Source organism: Diabrotica undecimpunctata, chromosome 9 (genome assembly GCF_040954645.1).
Source record: "Diabrotica undecimpunctata isolate CICGRU chromosome 9, icDiaUnde3, whole genome shotgun sequence".
Lineage (NCBI taxonomy): Eukaryota > Metazoa > Arthropoda > Insecta > Coleoptera > Chrysomelidae > Diabrotica > Diabrotica undecimpunctata.
The window spans coordinates 67,761,093-67,781,972 of NC_092811.1; the positions used below are offsets into that span (position 1 = coordinate 67,761,093).

At 33.2% G+C, this 20,880-nt stretch overlaps 2 protein-coding genes across 2 annotated transcripts; both read left to right on the plus strand.

Annotated features, from left to right (window-relative positions):
- Window positions 1–3,476: 3,476 nt before the first annotated feature.
- On the plus strand, window positions 3,477–4,295 carry LOC140451044 (uncharacterized). The gene has a single exon (XM_072544763.1). The coding sequence runs from the start codon at window positions 3,477–3,479 to the stop codon at window positions 4,293–4,295; it is 819 nt and encodes a 272-aa protein (XP_072400864.1).
- A 6,097-nt stretch (window positions 4,296–10,392) lies between these two features.
- On the plus strand, window positions 10,393–13,266 carry LOC140451045 (E3 SUMO-protein ligase ZBED1-like). Its single transcript, XM_072544764.1, has 2 exons — window positions 10,393–12,139; window positions 13,121–13,266. The coding sequence occupies exons 1-2, from the start codon at window positions 10,393–10,395 to the stop codon at window positions 13,264–13,266; spliced, it is 1,893 nt and encodes a 630-aa protein (XP_072400865.1).
- The last annotated feature ends 7,614 nt before the right edge of the window (window positions 13,267–20,880 follow it).

The window sequence follows — 20,880 nt, forward strand, 5'->3', positions numbered from 1 at the left end:
ATTAATGCCGGATCACTTATAACCCTCACCGTCCCGTTCGAGCAACTCTTCAAACCTGCCTTCAATTCCCCCTCGGCCGATCTTTTCTGTATATCGGCCGGCTACCTACGCCACCCTTTTCAAATCTAACCTGTGGGTAAACCCTGTGTTATGTTGATATCAATAGTCGCCAAAAAACGATACGTGTCGTACTCTGTCTTCCATTTCAAGGTGTCAATTGTCGTTTTGTATCAACGTATTTGTAGCTGTGGCCTCGCTTCTACTCAACGCCTTCAGACGTGTTGCTTTAGAGAGAGACACACGTCGCTTGATAATTGGAAGCATTGGTTAGAAAGAGATACAACTAAACGGTAAAAGCGTTAAAAATTTAGGTTAGAGTTAGAGGTTTGTTTATATGTAAACATCGCATCGTATATCGTTATCGTATAACAACCAATAATTAAAATTGATAAAAAATTTTATTTAAAAATAAAATGACTAAAATGAAAGTGAGAGCAGACCACTGGGAGTTATTGGTTAGTATGGTGGAAAAAAACCCCGAAATAATTACAAATAAATTTAACGGGGCCGCTGGGAAATCCAAAGGCCACGCCATGTGGCAAACTATTGCCAATCGTCTGAATGGTTTGGGTTTTGGAGAAAAAACTACAGCCGAATGGAGGAGAGTAAGTTGGTGATATCTGTTTATTTTAAATTTATTCTAAAATGATATTTTTAGGCATTGACTGATTGGAAATCGAAAACCAAGGCCAAAGCAGCAAAATTGCGTTTGCATCATGAAGGTACTGGGGGTGGGTCTTCTACAGCATTACCTCTAAGTGATGTAGAGAAAAGATTGCTTGCTGTAATGGGTAATGTTGCTGTAGAAGGTGACATTGGTGTTGCAGAACTGGGACTGCAATCTGAAGTAGTTGCTGTATGTGACACCAGTGTTTTAGAACTGGGAGTGCATCCTGAAGTCAACATAAACAGTGAAGTTATTGTAGAAGAAATGTGTGAATCAAATGATCATAGCTATACAAAAGAAAGAATGATACAGAAACTGTGTCACCTAAACGTAGGCGTCGAGAACGTATTAATTCAAATTTAAGATTGTCGATAGAGTTGATAGATATGAACAGGGATACTTTGAATATTCTGTCCCGAATAGACACAAATATTCAAAGTATCGCTGAATCATTGAAAACTATAGCAGAACATTTTAATAAAACATAATTGTGTTGTAATGTTTGTTTTTTTCAAACTAGTTGAATGTTTACTTTTTTAGTTAAACTTTTCTAGACTAAAAATTTGTTATGTAGCTTTTTATATATTTTTAAATTTTAATATCCATGTTTTGTTTTTATATATTTCAATTCTTTCTAGATTTAAGTTTTGTTTTGTAGCTTTATCCTTAATTTGTTAGATATGTTAATAAATAAAATTATTTTTTATGTTACTTTTCTTTATAACCTATACCTAAGAAAAAATGTATATACTGATAAAATAAATAAATAAATATATATATATATATATATATATATATATATATATATATATATATATATATATATATATATATATATATATATATATATATATATATATATATATATATATATATGGGTTTGTCAGTCTGTTGTAAATAATAAAACTATTTAACTTTTGCTTAAACATTTGCAGTATATATATATGTATATATATATATATATATATATATATATATATATATATATATTTCTAAAGTATTCAACTAGTGAATTCAGAGGTTTAATCGGTCATTCAGGTTGGCAAATAAAAACAGAAGTCAACTACTTCATAAGTTTATTGAAGACGTTTCGCTTTATATTTCTAAAGCTTCATCAGTTCTCTAAAATATAACAAATGACATTGAGTTTATAAGAAATACAGATATAGTTCATAACTTACAACTCAATATGTAGTATGTTATCGATGTTATCATATCTACTGTACACTTTACTCCTTATTTAAAACTAACTTAACCAAAAAAGAAAAAACAAAACATTATTTGAACATTATTTTCTGCAAAGTTTGTGTGTTTTTTGTTTTTGTTTTTTGTTTTTTCTTTTTTGGTTAAGTTAGTTTTAAATAAGGAGTAAAGTGTACAGTAGATATGATAACATCGATAACATACTACATATTGAGTTGTAAGTTATGAACTATATCTGTATTTCTTATAAACTCAATGTCATTTGTTATATTTTAGAGAACTGATGAAGCTTTAGAAATATAAAGCGAAACGTCTTCAATAAACTTATGAAGTAGTTGACTTCTTTTTTTATTTGCCAACCTGAATGACCGATTAAACCTCTGAATTCACTAGTTGAATACTTTAGAAATATATATATATATATATATATATATATATATATATATATATATATATATATATATATATATATATATATATATATATATATATATATAAACTTTTTTATTTCCTGGGTTTGTTGGTTTGCATATATGTGCAAAATATCTACAAACGTTTAAGCAAAAGTTAAATAGTTTTATTTACAACAGACTGACAAACCCAGGAAATAAAAAAGTTTCTATTTAAATATTCACTCTCAGGAAATGACAAACTATATATATATATATATATATATATATATATATATATATATATATATATATATATATATATATATATATATATATATATATAGGGGAAGGGGGGGCAAAACGGGGTACCCCTCTTATTTTCCAAACCACTAGTGCAATTGAGCTACATCTCCAGGAATTTCCTGTTCACGTGGTACGACATCACCTGATGCCGCCGTTTGGCTGTACAGCGCGCCAAAGTCGATGAATTAGTTGAATAGTGAGGATTGATAGTGGTATTGCAATATTTACATATTTCGTTTACAAAAGTAAGTAGACTGGAACTATATTCACTCAATAGCTATTTATTTCATGTCATTGTCTAAGGTGTGCACTTATAATTTTGTTAGTATTATTACGTTTCAAGTGTTATTAAATTTATTATTGCACTATAATCACAAATATGCAGCTGGGGCAAAACGGGGTAGGGCAAAATGGGGTACTACCCCATTTTGCCCCATGAATTGATATGTTTGGTGTTTGATTATTCTAATTACATTTTATTTTTCTTCAGATAATAATGGTAAGAAATTATAAAAGAAAAACAGATCGACAACAAAGTTGGAGTGAACAGATGCACGAGGCAGTGCAACTAGTTATAGATGGTTTCATGGGATATAAGAAAGCGGCTGAGCAATTTAATATACCCCAAACAACATTAGAGCGCTACGTTAAAAAAAAGCGAAACAATTCCGAATACAAAATTCAGAAAACGCTTGGACGTTATAAATGTATCTTTTCAATAGAACAAGAAGCAGAACTAGCAGTTTATTTGACCACCGTGGAAGCTCAACTATTTGGTCTGACCATGAATGAATTAAGAGAACTTGCTTTTGATTTAGCAGAACGCAACAATATTGTTCATCCGTTTAAAAATGTTCATCCGTTCAAAAGCAGGTTTGGACTGGGTAAAAGGATTCTTGAATAGGCATCCTAATCTTAGCTTACGAAAGCCAGAAGCTACCTCGTCAGCTAGAGCAATGGGGTTTAATAAAGTCGCAGTAAAACAATTTTTCGACCTTCTTTCAAATATTTTGGATACCCATCAGTTAACAGGGGATAGAATATATAACTGCGACGAAACGGGCTTAACAGTAAATCCTAAAGGTCATTCTAAAGTAATTTCCAAGAAAGGACGTCGTCAGGTCGGAATTTTAACTTCAGCTGAACGAGGTCAAATTGTTACCGCTGAAATTTGTTTCTCCGCTAGCGGGACATATGTTCCCCCAATGTTAATTTTTCCCAGAAAACGCATGCAGCAAGAATTCCAGACTGGACTTCCATCGGGTGCGTTTGCTGAGGTTCAGGAGACTGGGTGGATGACCAAGGAACTGTTTGTTGTTTGGTTTCAAAGATTTATTTCTTTTACCGGAGCCAAAAAAGAGAAACCAATTCTGCTTGTTTTAGATGGACACTCCACCCATACCAAGAGCTTGGAATTAATTGATCTTGCACGAGATAATGGGGTAATTTTGTTGTGTTTTCCGCCCCATTGTTCTCACCGACTTCAACCACTAGACGTGGCATTTATGAAACCGTTAAGTAAGTACTACGAGGATGAAGTACGTAAATGGTTGAGATGTAATCCTGGAAAAGTCGTTACCTTGTTTCAGATAGCTTCGTTATTTGGGGCCACTTTTATACAGGCTGCAGCGATGAGCACAGCTATAAATGTGGAACAAGTAAACATCTAAATCTGCCTTTTAAGACACCAATACAACGCTCCACACAATTACGAGCAGTCATGTGCCTTTGGGTATACAAAAATTCAGGGGTTCCAGGGGCTGCATTAACTATTGGTGTTAACAACCATGGTTGCAATGGATAACCTGAGTCTCCCAGCAACCAAGTATTTCTGTCACCACCTATAAAACATCGTTCCATTTCTGTTACAATTACAATTGCTGACTGTACCCAGACGAAGGAATCATGTGCTGCTCCACCAAATCTTGCATTGATGTTTAATATTGTTAAGACATAGTCACATATCTAAAAAAAATTATTAATAATAAATGCTTAGAATGGTCATTATTTCTCATACAATTTGAACATTTTTGGAATGGAATCCTTTTCTATTAAAATAGTTATGTTCTTGTTCCTTTGGTTTTAAAATGGCAACATGTGTACCATCTACAGCTCCAATGACGCCAGGAAAGTTTGTAGCTTCCATAAATCTTATTTTTTTGGTATTTTTCACTTCAATGGAGTTAGGAAATTTGATTTTATTTGAAAATGTCTCAATAATGGCTTCAATTATTTCAAAAATTGGCCTAGACATCATTTGTTGAGACACTGCAACCTGTAAATTTTGCCCTATAGTTTTTTGGTAGCTACCAGTAGCAAGAAATTGGAGGGTACCAAAAAACTTTATTGCAACTGGAACTGCCACAACATTATTATGGATAACCATATTTTGCACGATTCCATTTAATATATCTCTTGCTATATCTTTGGTTAAACGATACAATCATTTAAACTGAAAATCTGTTAGTTCGTTGAAAGGATCACTTTCATCTCTAAGTAAACGCCTATTAATGTTAAAGTTTCTTAATACTCTTAGCCTCTCCTCTTCCTCAAAAACTAATACGTTCATATTGTTCACAGGCAACATTATCACTCAGTATACCTTACCTACTGAATAAACTACTTTTAAAATAAATTAAATTGCAAAATACTTAGTAACAATGTGTAAAAACACCAAGACGAAAATGTCAGACTAAAATTATAAAGTCTAAAATTAAAAATGTTGCATTGTAATTGGATATAATTTTTTAATAAAAAACAAGTAACCAATAACAATATACTTTTACAGAGGGAATCTTGAATCTGTATATCTACCTTAATCATTGCCAATATTAGAAACACAAATAACAATGAATGTTTTTGGAGTGAACAATAAGATCTCGAAAATATCCGAAGCAAAAGCGACACTGGCACAGAGTACCAAAATAATGAGATGTAGTAATGAAAGTCGCAATGAAATATCCGTTTCTACATGTTGCAAGCAACACGACACAGGGTTCCAGAACTGTTCTCGCAACACAATTTCTTGACAAACCGGGGATTTAGCCTTGAAGCAAAACAACTATTTTAAATTTGTAGAAATAACACATAACACGTATTATATTGATTATTTTAAACGTCCTCGTTTTCTAGTTTTAACCGGAATAATCTTCTACCTAACAATGTAACAGAGACAAACACATCTATATTTTGAAACAACTGAATACAAAACTTAAAACAGAATTTTTACTATTATATAGATATTAAATATTAACAAATTTAAAACGCTACAACGTTATTTTAGTCAAATGGTTTGATAACAGAATAGTCAATATGGCATCTAACTTTGTTGGTATTGGAGATAAAGTAGGGGAGAGGGGGGCAAGTTGTTACGCAATTATTTTAAAACGCAGCAAGTATCATGAGTTGCCGATATTTTATGGAAAGTTGGGTCAACCGACCTGTCATCTGTGAACGGATATTGATACTCAAGTCAGACATCCATCATAGTGTTATTGCTTAGAATGTGGTTTCGGGTCTAAAACTGTACCGTTGTCAGGTGGCTTTTGTTTTTATTTGTGAGAAATTGGTAAGTAGTATAAATATGTGTATTATATAGTTTTGAAGCGTATATATTTCTCGTTATTGGCATGCTATTGTTAGTAATTGATTCTCAATATTTACCAAAAAACGTTGACTTAACCTCATTTCGTACACGTGGGGCCAGTTGTTACAATAATCTGGGGCCAGGTTGTTACTGTAACAACTTGCCCCGAACACGTTAATGTAAGAATATATCGAAATACCTACAATGGTTACAATATGGTTATCATAATTTATGATTTCACTAAAAATCCAATATTATGATCAGACATATTTTGTAGATAGTAATTTGTTTGTAATGAATAGCATACCTACCTACATTTATTTTCGCAAAGCATGTTAGAAACACAGATTAGGTTTTATTAAATTTTTCTATCATGAAATTGTTTTGGTTGTTTTCAGATAGCTTAACATGGTGCGAACGTATACCAAGAAAACCACAAGGGGTATTATTCCAACCGAACAATTTGAAAGGGCGGCGCAATCGGTTTTACAAGAACACTTGTCAATTAGGGATGCTGCTACTCGCTATGAAGTTAATTTTATGACATTGCACCGCTATATGAAAAGAAAATCAAACTTAGGTGCTGAAAACAGTAACAAGAACTTAGTCGGCTACGCTACGGCCAGAAAAATATTTAACAATGCCGAAGAAGAGGAACTTGCCGAATATACTGAGCATTCTGCTAAAATTTATTACGGTCTTACAACTTCTGATTTGCGAAAATTTGCATTTCAATATGCAACAGCCAACCAAATATCTGTTCCGGAAAATTGGAAGGTTAATGAGATAGCTTCCAGAGACTGGCTATATGGATTTTTGAAGAGGCATCGAACTTTATCAGTCCGGACACCTGAAGCTACTAGTATGGGTCGAGCTACCGCGTTTAATCGTCATAATGTGTCACAGTTTTTTAACAATCTCGGCGAAGTTTATGATAAATATAAATTTGAGCTCCAAGAAGTGTACAATATGGACGAAACTGGACTTACAACTGTCCAAAGGCCTACAAAAATGATTGCAAAAAGGGGAACTAAGCAGGTAGGTGCCATCACATCTGGAGAAAGAGGTCAACTTGTTACCTTGGCATTAGCTGTCAACGCAACTGGAAATTTTGTACCTCCATTTTTAATATTTCCGAGAAAGAAATTCAAAGATGTTATGGTAGCCAATGGACCTCCTGGTTGTGTAGGTGCGTCTCATTCCTCTGGATGGATGACATGTGATAACTTTTTGTTGTTTATGAAACATTTCGTCCAGTTTGTACGATGTAGCAAAGAGGAACCCGTTTTGATGGTATTAGATAATCACGAGTCTCATTTGTCTATTCCGGTGTTGAATTTTTGCAAAGAAAATGGAGTGGTTCTTTTAAGTTTCCCGCCACATACATCACACAAGTTGCAGCCGCTTGATAGGACGGTATTTGGCCCACTTAAAAGATATTTTAATAGTGCTGCAGATGCATGTTAAGATCTAATCCCGGTAAAGTAATGAACATTTACGATACACCTATCGTTCTTAAAGATTCATTTCCTCTTGCTGTTACACCTCTCAATATACAAAAAGGATTTAATGTGACAGGAATTTGGCCATTCAACAGAGAAATTTTTCAAGATGATGAATTCTTGCCTGCAGAGGTAACAAATAGGCCAATAACAGAAAATATAAACGCAACAGTAGTCATAGATCCGGCACCTATTGGCACCGAAACACATAGAACTCCTTCCCAACAGCAACCTTCTACAAGCACAGATTTTAACTTGGCGATAAATGAACCTGTCGATTCACCTACTCATATAACGCCCCAGGAGTTGAAGCCTTATCCAAAAGCAATGCCAAGGAAATCCAAAGGTGGTCGGAAGAAAAGAACTTCCGCTGTTTTGACTGATACTCCCATTAAATCAGCTTTGGAGGAGGAAGAAAAGGCAAGACAAAGAAAAAAAATGTGGGGGCAACCAAAAGAAACATATCAGGTGAATCAAGAAACAAGGTAAAAACTACTGTTAAAAAATGTAAGAAACGGACCGTCATTACCAAAAACACCTTCAAAAATCAGATTCTGAAAGCTCGGAAGAGGATGAGGAATCGATGTGTCTGGTATGTTTAGCTCCATTTTCGAAGTCCAAAAACGAAGAATGGATTCGGTGCATTGTGTGTCAAAAATGGGCACATATTGCTTGTGGAAAAAACGATGATTTTTATATTTGTATTCACTGCTCGTCCGATAGTGACTAGTTTAACATTCTTGTAAACAGGTTTGTTCAGATTTTCATTTTTTATTTTATTTCATTTTGTGTTATGTTTATAATATTTTTTGTAGCTAAGCAAGGGTTCTTTCTGTGACCACTAAATAATGTTGTGGGAAGTTTTTAGAATTTTTTTTTTATTGTAACATCTTACCCCATGGACTGTAACAATTTGCCTCATAGTGGGGTATGTTGTTACAATTTACAAGTTGAGTTAAATTGATAATAACAAAATGTTAAATATGATTTTTTAAATAAATTAAAATTAACATTATTTGTGTAAATGTATCAACTACCTTAATCCGATTTTAGTTTTCATATAAAAGATCTACTATTGCCCAAATAAATAATAGAATCAATTATGTAACAACTTGCCCCCCTCTCCCCTATCGTTAAAAGATGGGACAAAATAAAAAAAACATTTGTAGATGTTGAAAGATCAGAGGTAATCAAGCGTTATAATTCTTCTATGGGCAGTGTAGGTAATAATATATCGCATATTTATCAGATCGAAGAAATGGACCCTTCGTCTTTTCTTCTACGCAATAGATATGGCAATCTGCAACAGTTCGAGGGGGTAAAAAGAAGACTGTAAAAGACTACCTGTTGACAGCAAGAAAATTTTCGATCTTTTACATTTTCGAATGGATATTGGAAATTCCTTGGTACTTGCTGGTACAACGTGTGGTAAAGACAAGAAAAGGGGTCGACCAAGTTTACAAGACGTAACTTTAGAAATAAATTCAAACAACACTAAAAGGTGTAGATTTGAAACTCGTCCCATTGACACAGTTCGATTAGATCATGTAGATCATTTGCCTATTTACAGTGGTGACAAAGGGATTGGGCGCTGCAAACAAAACAACTGTAAAGGGCGTTCACATTTCCGGTGCCCCAAGTTTAATGTTTATTTGTGTTTAGGAAAGAAGAGGAACTGCTTTTTGACCTTCCACTCGAAATGACTTTGTATTTGTGTTAGATTTTTTTTGCGATTCATAAATTTTCATGTATTTTAATCTTAGATATAGGCTAAATATAAAACAAATAATTATTACTTGTTTCGGTTTATTTTTAAAGCTTTTACATAAAAAATACACATTTTTACCATTTAGTCCAACTACTGTTTGGTACTAATGTACACAAACGTGTACAACAAAATTTTTACATCTGGTAGGGGATTTTTTTTGTATAATCCCATTTATTTATACCTATTTAACTAAAATTCCACCAAAAAAAATTTCATCTCCGTCTAATAATATTTCAGTAGCGAAAGGGTTAAAAATAAAAGCCATTGTTACCTTCTTTAAACATATCGCCGCTTAGCAAGAACGTAGGCTTAAGTCAAAGTTTGACGAAATGGATAAAGTATCTATCGCGTAAACAAAGGTGAGGGTCTTAAGGCACGTTCTCCTACAAATTCGCCAGTCGCTGGTAGCCGCGAATGGGTAGCCGCTACCAATTGATTTAGTCATCGCTAATGCGTTTTAAATAGGACTGTTTTCCTAGAAGCTACCGAGTCGCTGCTACCAGGGACTTGGTCGATAGTAGTGATGGGAATATTCGGATGATTTTAATACTCGGATAGTAACGATTCGAGTATTTTAATCCTCGGATGATGATCCGAATAACCGAGGATTTATTTCGCATGCGCAGGCAGAATGATAACAAGAGAACGATCCGAATTACGAATTACTTGGAAGTATCGAAGTAGTCAAATCGATGTGTGAGTGATTCGATTCACATCTCACGGAATAAATTCTAACTTACAGAGTGACAGAAGTCTGTTGTTTATGAAACTCGTTTATTGTTTATTCTATAATTTGTTATATTTCTTGCATAAAATTGGTACATATTCACGAAAATATGCGACCAGGTGTAAAGAAATCAGTTATGTGGCGTTATTTTGTAAAAAATGCGGACAAAACTGTCAGTTGTAATATGTGTAAAAAACAATTTAAATATTTCGGAGGTACATCCAACTTAAAACAACATTTAGAAAGAGTTCTTCATCCTATTTCGTATTTACAAAATGAAATAATACCTTCAAGTGATATTAGTAGTGCTGACGTGATAGAGGTGAGTAAAGAAAATACTGAATCTCAGCCATGTTCTTCCCAGGCTATTGTTAAAGACACCATGATTAATAGTAAAAATGTTGAGGTAATTCCTACTAAACAGTTAAAACTGTTTGGAAGTAAACAGCACAGTAACTTGTCAGAGAAGAAAGTTAGTGAAATAGATAATGCTCTAATTAAAATGATAACGAAGGATTATCAACCCTTATCTTTAGTAGAAAATGCAGGATTTCTAGAATATTCTAAAGCTCTACAACCTCCGCCAAGCCGCAAAAAATTAACTTACGATTTACTACCGAAACAATATGAAGAAGCGACTTCAACTTTAATAAAAATTATTAGTGATGTAAAATATATTTCCGTTACTACAGATATTTGGACATCTGATAGTAATAAAGCCTATATAACAGTAACGGGCCATTTTATTTTTAAGAGTGTCCTACGCGCACATGTTTTATCCACGAGGGAACTACCAGGTTCACATACGGGTGAAAATATATCATTAATGTTGGGTGATATTTTTAAGCATTGGAAAATTGAAAATAAAATTATAGCGGTTGTTTCCGATAACGGGTCGAATATTAAAAGTGCTATTTCGAATTATTTACAAATTTTTCATTTACCATGTGTTGCTCATACATTGAATTTAATAGTGACAAAGAGTTTGACGGATGTTGCAGAATTAAATGACATATTAAAGAAATGTAGGGCACTTGTGAACCATTTTAAACATAGTAGTCTGGCATGTGATAAACTTAGATCCGTTCAAGAACAGATGAGATTACCTAATTTAAAGGTGAAACAGGAGGTTGTTACAAGATGGAATTCTTGTTTCCATATGCTACAAAGACTTTTGGAAATAAAGAACCCATTGTGTGTTGCAGTAGCAAACTTGTCAAAACCACCTGAATTTCTTAATGCAGATGACTGGAAAGTTATTAATGATTGTATAAAGGTGTTAAAACAAGCAGATGATATAACAAGACTATTATCTAGTGAAAATTACCCTACAGTGTCTTTGTTAATACCAATAATTCGAGGAATACAGTTTGCGCTACAAAATACCACGGTTGTAACAAATATTGGAGATTCTCTTAAATTAAAATTGTTACAAACAATCCACCAACGTTTGGGTAGTTTTGAGTCAAGTAAAACTATTGCCAAAGCTACATTTCTTGACCCAAGATTTAAAAAAGATGGATTCGGCAATGAAGAGAACGCCAATAATGCAGAAAAGTGGGTGACCGACGAAATTAAATTAATTCTAAGTAAAAAAACAGAGTCAACTGCTTCGCCTCAGTTGAAAACTAACTCAGATCAGACCAATCAACCCTCTACAGAAAACCTAAATATATGGACTCATTTTGACAGAAAGGTATCAGAAAAACGACATTTTTCAAATTCCACTACCACTGCCATCATTATGATTAGGCAGTATTTAGAATTGCCATTACAAGAAAGGAACAAAGACCCTTTAGAATTTTGGACAAAACATCAAATACTTTTACCAGAATTGTATGAGTTGGCAGTGAAATATTTGTGTATTCCTGGAACTTCTGTACCGTCTGAAAGAGTCTTTTCAAAAGCAGGACAATTATCAAACTTGAGAAGTAGACTTTCCCCTAAAAATTTGGATCAAATAATTTTTTTAAATTCTAACTGTTAATTAATTTTTATATTGTTCGTCTTGATCCCACCGAAATACTTTTTTTTTTAATTTGACAGTATGGAAATTATTGTTGTGTTTACTATTATTTTGTGTATGAAGTTTAATTTATTTTATAATATATTATTTTATTAGTTTTTTTTTCAAATCTCATAACAACAATCACCTCAATATGTATCCTTAACCTGAAAATAATTTATTTATTATAAACTCGTTCCAATGAATGATCAAACGACACAAAAAATGTCAGAAAACAATTGGTCAGTGCGAGTAGCTATATTTCATAGGTATCATCTATCACCTCTACTTGTGCTGATCAGTTAATTTATAAACTTGTCTGGCTTAGAACTAGATTTGATGAAACATCTTTCTTCGGTGAGAATTCGAATGTTTGTTGAAATTCGTTCATTCCTGTCAATCCTGTCCACAGTATTCGAATATCGAATACAATGTAGTATATTACACCTTATCGAATATATTTCGGTAGTCACTTCCGACTTTAGTCCAAATGTCAAATGTGTTGATGAATTAAGCGAATATATTCGTAACTCGAATGTTATAATCGGATTATTCCGAGTATTTCAATAACCGGATAACCGAGGATTTTTAATCCGAATTATCCTATCACTAGTCGTTAGTCGCCGACCGCCAGTCGTAGGTCTGGTTTGGGAGCAGACTAGCGTCCACAGTTGCCGCGAACAATAGTGTTGTGTTTTGTGCATAAATCATTTAAAGGCCATCGAAATAGGTTTTACAGGTAGTATTTGTGTTTATTATTTTTATTTGTTGTACATACAAAAAAAATACATTTATATAATATATACTACATTATTTGAAACGGTACATACTATAATAAGAAATAATGGATAGATACATATTAATTTTTATTGTTTTTTTCTTCTACTAATGGAGGCATTTACCGCAGAAGATGACGAGCAACTTATTCATGTGGTTAGCAATTATCCTGAATTGTACGATCCGAAAAATGAATCATATAAGTTGACGGTAAAGAAAGACGTTAAATGGAGAAGTATTGCGGAAATAATGAATAAAGATGGTAAGTTTTTGTGATACAATTTAATGAATTGTCATACAGTACATAAAAAGCTAGGTATGTATTAATAAACTAAATTTGTTTATTTTGCCACTTGAGAGAGCCTTCGTTAGCAAAATAATCTGTAAAACGGCTCCGCACCTGAAAACTTTCAGTACAAGCAAAGTCTCCTGTGCCTCTTAAAGGAATCATATTCTGAGTAGGAGTGTGAAAAGACATATCTTCTAACTTATGGTGTTTCATATTTCCGTTGCGGATATATTCATCGCGTAACATATTATGTAAACAACAAGAAGCAAAAACAATTAGATCCACTGTTGATGGTTTTACGTTAATCGGGGTAAAAAAAATACGAAGCACATGACAAAGCAAACCAAATGCATTTTCGGTAACCCGTCTAGCACGGCAAAGTCTATAATTAAAAACTGCTTTATTATGATCGTCTAATGCTTGTTTTTTCGGATAGGGTTTCATAACATTTGTATGAAGTTTAAAAGCATCATCACCTAGAATAACGTGGGGGAGCATAATATTTTTCGAATATGGAAGTACGGATGGTGCAGGAAAATTAAAATTGTCTTCATAAATTGCTTTGCCAAGTTCAGATTTCCCAAAAATGCCAGCGTCTTCTTCTTTCCCGTAGGATCCAATATCCACAACCATAAACTGATAATTAGCATCCACAATGGCCAACAGCACAATGGAAAAATACTGTTTATAATTAAAAAAAAGGGATCCGCTTTTATCTGGACACATTATGCGCACATGTTTGTCATCAATGGCGCCTACAGCGTTGGGAAAATGCCAAATAGCCGAAAATTCTTCAGCCTTTTGCTTCAAATTCAGTTCTGGTAGAGGAGGAAGGAAAATTGGTTTCACCTTGTCACATATACTTTTCAATACTATTGGCACAAATACGCTAATGTAGTTGTGACTTATTCGGAACGCGAACGCCAAAGATCTATATGACTCTCCAGTGGCAAGGAACCTGTAACAAATAAATTTTTCTATAAATTGATTAATAAAGGTCAAGGTTGAACGATTTAAATTAAATTATTTTTTGATTTTTTCACAAAATTTGTGTTATTTGGAAATCTCTAAATAAATGTATTTTTAGTTGGATCATGCAAAAGACGATGGAAAAATCTACGTGACAATTATTACAAACAAAAAAAGAAAGAGATTCAAACAACGGGAAGTGCTAGCTTAGGAAATAGAAGAAGAAATCCTTTATTAGAGCAGTTAAGTTTTTTAGAGGCTGTGAAACATGAACGACGGTAAGTGAAATGTTTTTGATTAATATCTAATGTCTAATATGTATTATTATAGGGTTCTGAGCAGCAATACAAATGCAAAAGTTGATAAGATTCAGGAGATTGTTAGTGGCAACTCTAATGATGAAGTTACGCATGAGACAATTGATTCCGAGTCTAGAGAAAATGTTACAGAAATTTGTTATTCCAAGTCAAAGTCCGTGGACTACGGTACCGAACGTCAAGCTTCAAAAAGGAAGAAAGATATTAGCTCGGATATCCTCAAACAAATTCAAAAAAGTAGTTAAGAGAGAGACAATTTAATTAAACAGATTAGAGCGTCTTCTCCTATGCAACCTGTAGCTCCTGAAGATGAAGTCGATTTACTCTTCAAGAGTTTTGCAAAGACTGTAAAAACCTTTCCACCACTTTTAAAAGCCGAAACAAAGAGTAAGATTTTCCAGATAATTTCGGATGCAGAACTACAGTTACTGCGTTCCCAGAATGCTTTCTCTGGATTATCAACTTACTCGTATGATACTAGCATTACTAGCACACCGCTGCCTTCTCCATCTACCTGGGATAAACAGGATGTCACGACAATATCGAATGCTTCCTCTGGATTATCAACTCACTCGTATGATACTAGCATCACTAGCACACCGCAGCCTTCTCCATCTACCTGGGATAAACAGGATGTCACGACAATATCTAATACAGCACAGTATTTCGGAAATTTTCAAGGGTAGCGTATTACACTTTTGTTTTACCTTAATTTAAAAAATATATATATTTACTTGCATTAACAAAGCAGGTAGGCAACCGTGAAAATTTTTGTTACCTTATTTAGTAGAGTAACTAATAAATTTTGTATAACTATTTCTCCTTGTGTTTCATTTAAAAATTACAATTTCGGTTTACAACACCTTCAATAATATCAGTAAATACATACTAGAGGTGGAATACATGTAACTACTTACCTCAGTGTTACTGCCAATTTCTCAGATGGCGTTATAGGATATTTTACACGATTGCAAGCATTAATTGCAATATCACTTTTTATTGCAATTTTGTTTCACAATCGTTAAGATGTCTTTTTATCAAAATTGATTGATATCCTTCTGCTTGTCTGGATTTAAAAATATTTGATTCTTTTGCCCTGCACTTTCCACTTTGAGATTTTTGAGAAAAGTAGAGATTTTTTACTAATATTCATCGTTCTAAAGTCTTCGCCAACGACTGAAAAGTAGTCGGCGAGGCGTATTGGAGGAGAACACTCCTAGTGTACACACACTGTGTGAACACACTAAAAGTACCCTTGTTTTGGACGCTGCCGGAAGGATTATCGCAGGTACCAGATATTAGATATAATTAGGGTTTAATGATGGTCATTGAAATTTACTTAGTTACTAGTTATTAGTTTGTCAGAGAATAGTGAAAAGTGAACATGGAAATTTCAACGTTAGTAAGTAATCGTGGTAAAATTTTGCTCAAAGTGAACAGTTTTACTTTTTCTCAAGATAAAGTACTAAAATCGGGAGAAACGTATTGGAGGTGCGTAAAACGGTCGTGTAAAGCGAAGATATTCACGAAAGGGCCAGAAAAGTTAGTGATCCGAAGTAATCTAGAACATAATCACGAGTGTGATATCAAGACGCTTAATAGACAGATTGTGCGTAGCAGTGCCAAAAGGAAGGCTAAGGATAATTTGACCGAAAGGCCGTCCAAAATCATACATAGTGCGTTGAAAGAAAATGTAGATTGCTTGAGCCACATGTCTGTTAAAGACGTTAATTTAATACGAAATCAAATATACAGTGAACGGCGAATGGCTCAACCGAAACTGCCCAAAACTAAAGAAGAAACTATTGCTGCGGTAAATATTATGAATATCAAAACACTTAAAGACGAGAATTTTATATTTGCGGTTGAACTAAGTTCTAACATTATCATCTTCTCGTGTAACACTAACATGCGTTTTCTGTGCGGCAGTGAAACGATTTATATGGACGGTACATTTAGTTACTGTGCTCAATATTTCAAGCAATTTTTTACCATACATGTATTTATCAATGGACATTATACACCATTGTATTATTGTTTACTTCCCGACAAATCGGAACAAACCTATATAAAACTATTTAATGTTTTGAAAAGCAAATGTGAAGTATGTAATTGGTCTAAAATTCAATCCAAAAATCATTTTCTCCGATTTTGAAATTGCTATCCACAATGCTGCGCGTTTTGAATTTCCAAATGTGCACATTAAAGGGTGCCGTTTTCATCTTATGCAAGCTTGGTATCGTAATATCGGTGGTAGTGACTTAATTCGGGAATATAAATTGGCAGACAGTGAAATATCTAAATGGCTGAAACATATTTTTGGGCTGCCATTTTTACCTCCCTCAGAAGTCGAAGAATCTTTCATATATGATTTTATGGCTATTCAACCAAAGGATTCAAAAATTGAAAAGTTTTCCGACTACTTATTGGACAACTACATTGGCGACCACGCAACATTTCCGTCGGAGATGTGGGCTGCGATGAGTGAGAGTTTACAATTAACAACTAATGCTTGTGAATCGTTCCACTCGCGTTTTAATGATAATTTTTACCATGCTCATCCAAATATTTTCCATTTTATTGATGTTTTAAAAAATTTTCAAACTGAAACTTACACTAAAATTAATAGTGTCTGTAATAGTGAAAGTAATAGACTTAAAGATCCAAAGAGTAGAAAAAAAATTATGTTCGTAAGAAACAGGATACATGAGTATCAAACTAACTGTATCGATCGATTCCATTTCGTAAAATGTATGTCGTATTTATTTCAAAGTGACAAATAAACCTTATCAAGCTTAATATCTAGAATTTTATTACCTGACTTTCCATTTACATTTCAATTACACCCAGCGTCCAAATCATGTATGCAGAAACAGGTAATTTTATTTTTCAGTGTCGAATTTTAAATTTAGCGTCCAAATCATGCACGCCCTAAACAAAGACCTATTACTTTAATAATTATAGTCGTTAAGAGATGACACCAACTGTGTATATTTGTTTGGCGCGAATGTAGTTAAATACTTAACATTTTCGTATAAATACAGTCCTAAGTTAATTACGCCGCATACTGTGAAGCAATAATTGTGTGTTTACTTTTCGCCAAGGACGACCGTTCTTCTATTTACGACTAGTTTTTGTGAAATTTCTCTCTAAAATAAGGACCCTTTTTAATTAGGTCAGTGTTTTTGAGAAAGTAAGTACACTTTTATGATATATTTATATTTTGGGTCTATGTTTACAAAAATTACTAAGTATAGTACATCCACTAATAATTTTCCAACATAAACATGCCTCATTCTGGTATCAAAGAGACCGCCTTTCAAATCAAGGTTGTCAGACATATTTCCTAAAATTCCTAAGGTTATATTTAAAAAATATTCTCTATTCTCTATTCGTTATTATTCAATTGCTAGTCAACGAACGACACTCTTAAAAAATAATATGAACATATTTTCAAAAAAGATATCTATAAATTAATTAACTAGGTACTAATATTTCCATGGACTCTTCACTAATGAATTAAAGCAACCGTGAACTTTGTATATATTACTTATACTCTAAGTAATTTTCGAATATCGGCAACATTGTAGTCTGGAGAGAATTTGAACGTTCCGTCTATATCGACGTTGCCATGTTGGTGAATTTAGCGGTAATACTTTTATAGATATAATGATCGACTTTTAAGAAATCAGACAACTTTTAAAAATCCAAGTTCTCAAAAACGGTTTCAAGAATTGTATTATTTTTTTCCAAATTTCATTGATTTTATACCTTACCTGGAAACATGAAAAATTGCAGATATATTAATATGGTATTAAAGTTATATTCACTAATTTTAAACTCATGCATTATGGCAACAGCGAAGCGCAAAGCCATAAATCGTGATGAACACCTGTTTGTCTCGCTATGTGACACCCTAAAATATTACATTTTGCAACCAGATATCATAGGCGGAGACTTATTATAAGGTAAGTAATATTATATTGTTCTAGGATTATATTATTAACAAAAATTAGGCACTGTTACAGATCATTCATTAAAACGAAAGCGACCAAATAAAAAATTGGGTAGGATTGACACTGCTGCAAAAGACGTTATTCAGCGAACAGTTTACAATTTTTACAAAGAAAATAGAGTGCCTACTTTAGAACTGATTCGTGAAAAATTGAGAGATTTCCCTGAATATAATTATACATCTTTGGAAACACTGCGCGAGATTTTGATAAGTTGTGGATTTAAATATAAGAAATTCGATAATCGAATGGTAATAATGGAATCTCGGCGTATTGTTGAACTTCGACGAGAGTATTTGAGTAAAATAAAACAGTATTGTAATTCAAACAGAAACATAATCTATTTAGACGAAACCTGGTTCGATACGCATGATGTTGTCAAGTACGGCTGGGTTGACAACACAAACAAGTGTGCGTTAAATACACCGTGTTCACGAGGAAAACGTGTTATTATTCTTCATGCCGGAAGCAAAGATGGTTTTGTATCTAATGCAATGCTATTGTCGGCCAAAAATATAACAAAGTCTTCTGCCGATTATCACGAAGATATGACAGCCGATTTATTTGAAAACTGGTTTGTTGAACAACTCTTGCCCAATATTCCGCCGAATTCAGTGATTGTTATGGATAATGCGTTGTATCATTCCCGCATATTAAATAAAATACCTAATAATAACACGAAAAAGGAAGAAATTTTAAAATTTATGCAACTTAAAAACATCACTGTTCCTAAAAAGATTCCAGTAAAGAAAGAATTAATTAGAATGATCAAAAGTCGGAATTTTAAAAACGAATACGTTATTGACACCATTTGCAGCAGGCACGGCCATACTCTTTTGCGATTACCCCCATACTATTGCATTTTTAATCCAATTGAAATGGTTTGGGGTACCGTAAAAAAAAACGATTGCGAAAATATAATCAGTCACCAACATTAAGCGCAGTGACCATCGAGAATATTCGAGAAATAATTAGTGGCATTAATAGCGATGTGTGGAAAAATTGCGAAGCTCATGTTGTAAAAATAGAAAACGAATATCCTGTTTTACCGGCAAAAGCACCAATAGTTATCCAACCTGGGAACGATTCGACTTCAGAAGACTCTGACGATTCTTTTTAGTCCTTCTAATTAATTTTTTTACAGCTATCGCGATGCATCTTGAACACTAGTATTCATTATTATACAGTGTGTCGCATTTAAGATGAAGACACCTCTATATATCAGCTATCAAATTACATACAGATTTAAAATTTTGCACAGTCATACATGTTGATAGTGCACATTTTTTTAAGATAGTCATCTGAAATTTAAATTTTAAACGCGGCTTACTGCGAATTCACAAACAGGGTAAATTTTCGATATTTTGCTTCGCGTTAGAGAAATCGGAAAAACTTATTTGGAAAAGTTGTTCCACTTATTGTAACCGCACATACCAAAATTCATGACAAAATTCGCAATTTTAGTTTTTCAGTATTATTTGTAATCTCGATCCTAAATCTACAATTGGCTGTCTAAAGATGCATCTCGGGACAGCGAACTGTCCGTTTTAGAATCCTGACTACAATTGAAGAGCTTATTTCCAAAGTGTCTTAAAATCCATATAACGAAATCCATGAAATTACAGATTTTCATACAAACTTAACATACAAATTATACAATTTTACAATTTTCATATGCACTTTTAAATGGTAAATAAGAAGTTGTTTTGGTACATATAACTTTATTCTAGACTTGAAGAAATCTATAAAGTTTAAAAAAAGAAAATTAAAAAAATCGAAATTTTGGATTTAAAACACTTTGAAAATAAGCTCTTCAATTAATGAAAAAAGTAAAAGTGCGACTTTTGACATAAAACTTTGTTATGTGGGGTTATAATAATATTTGGAACATCTTTTCCAAATAACTTTTTCCGATATCTCTAACTCGAAGCAAAATATTGAAGATTCATCCTGTTTGTGCATTAACAGTAGGCCGTGTTTAAAAATTAAATTTCAGTTGACTATCTTAAAAAATGTGAATTTGCAACCTGTATGACTGTGCAAAATTTCAAATTGGTATTTATTTTAATAGCCGAAATATAGGGGTATTTTCATCTTAAATGCGATACACTGTATAAAGTCAGAACAAAAAAAAAACAAAAAACAAAAAAAATATAAAAACAAAAAAGAAAAAAAATAATAACAAAATGAAAAAAAAAACTAACTTTATATTATTACTAAGATACCCAACCCTTTCCTTTCCTGGCAAGGAAGGCTCATACCTCCTCGTGGTCCTTGCTGGACAGACAATATTTTGAGATTT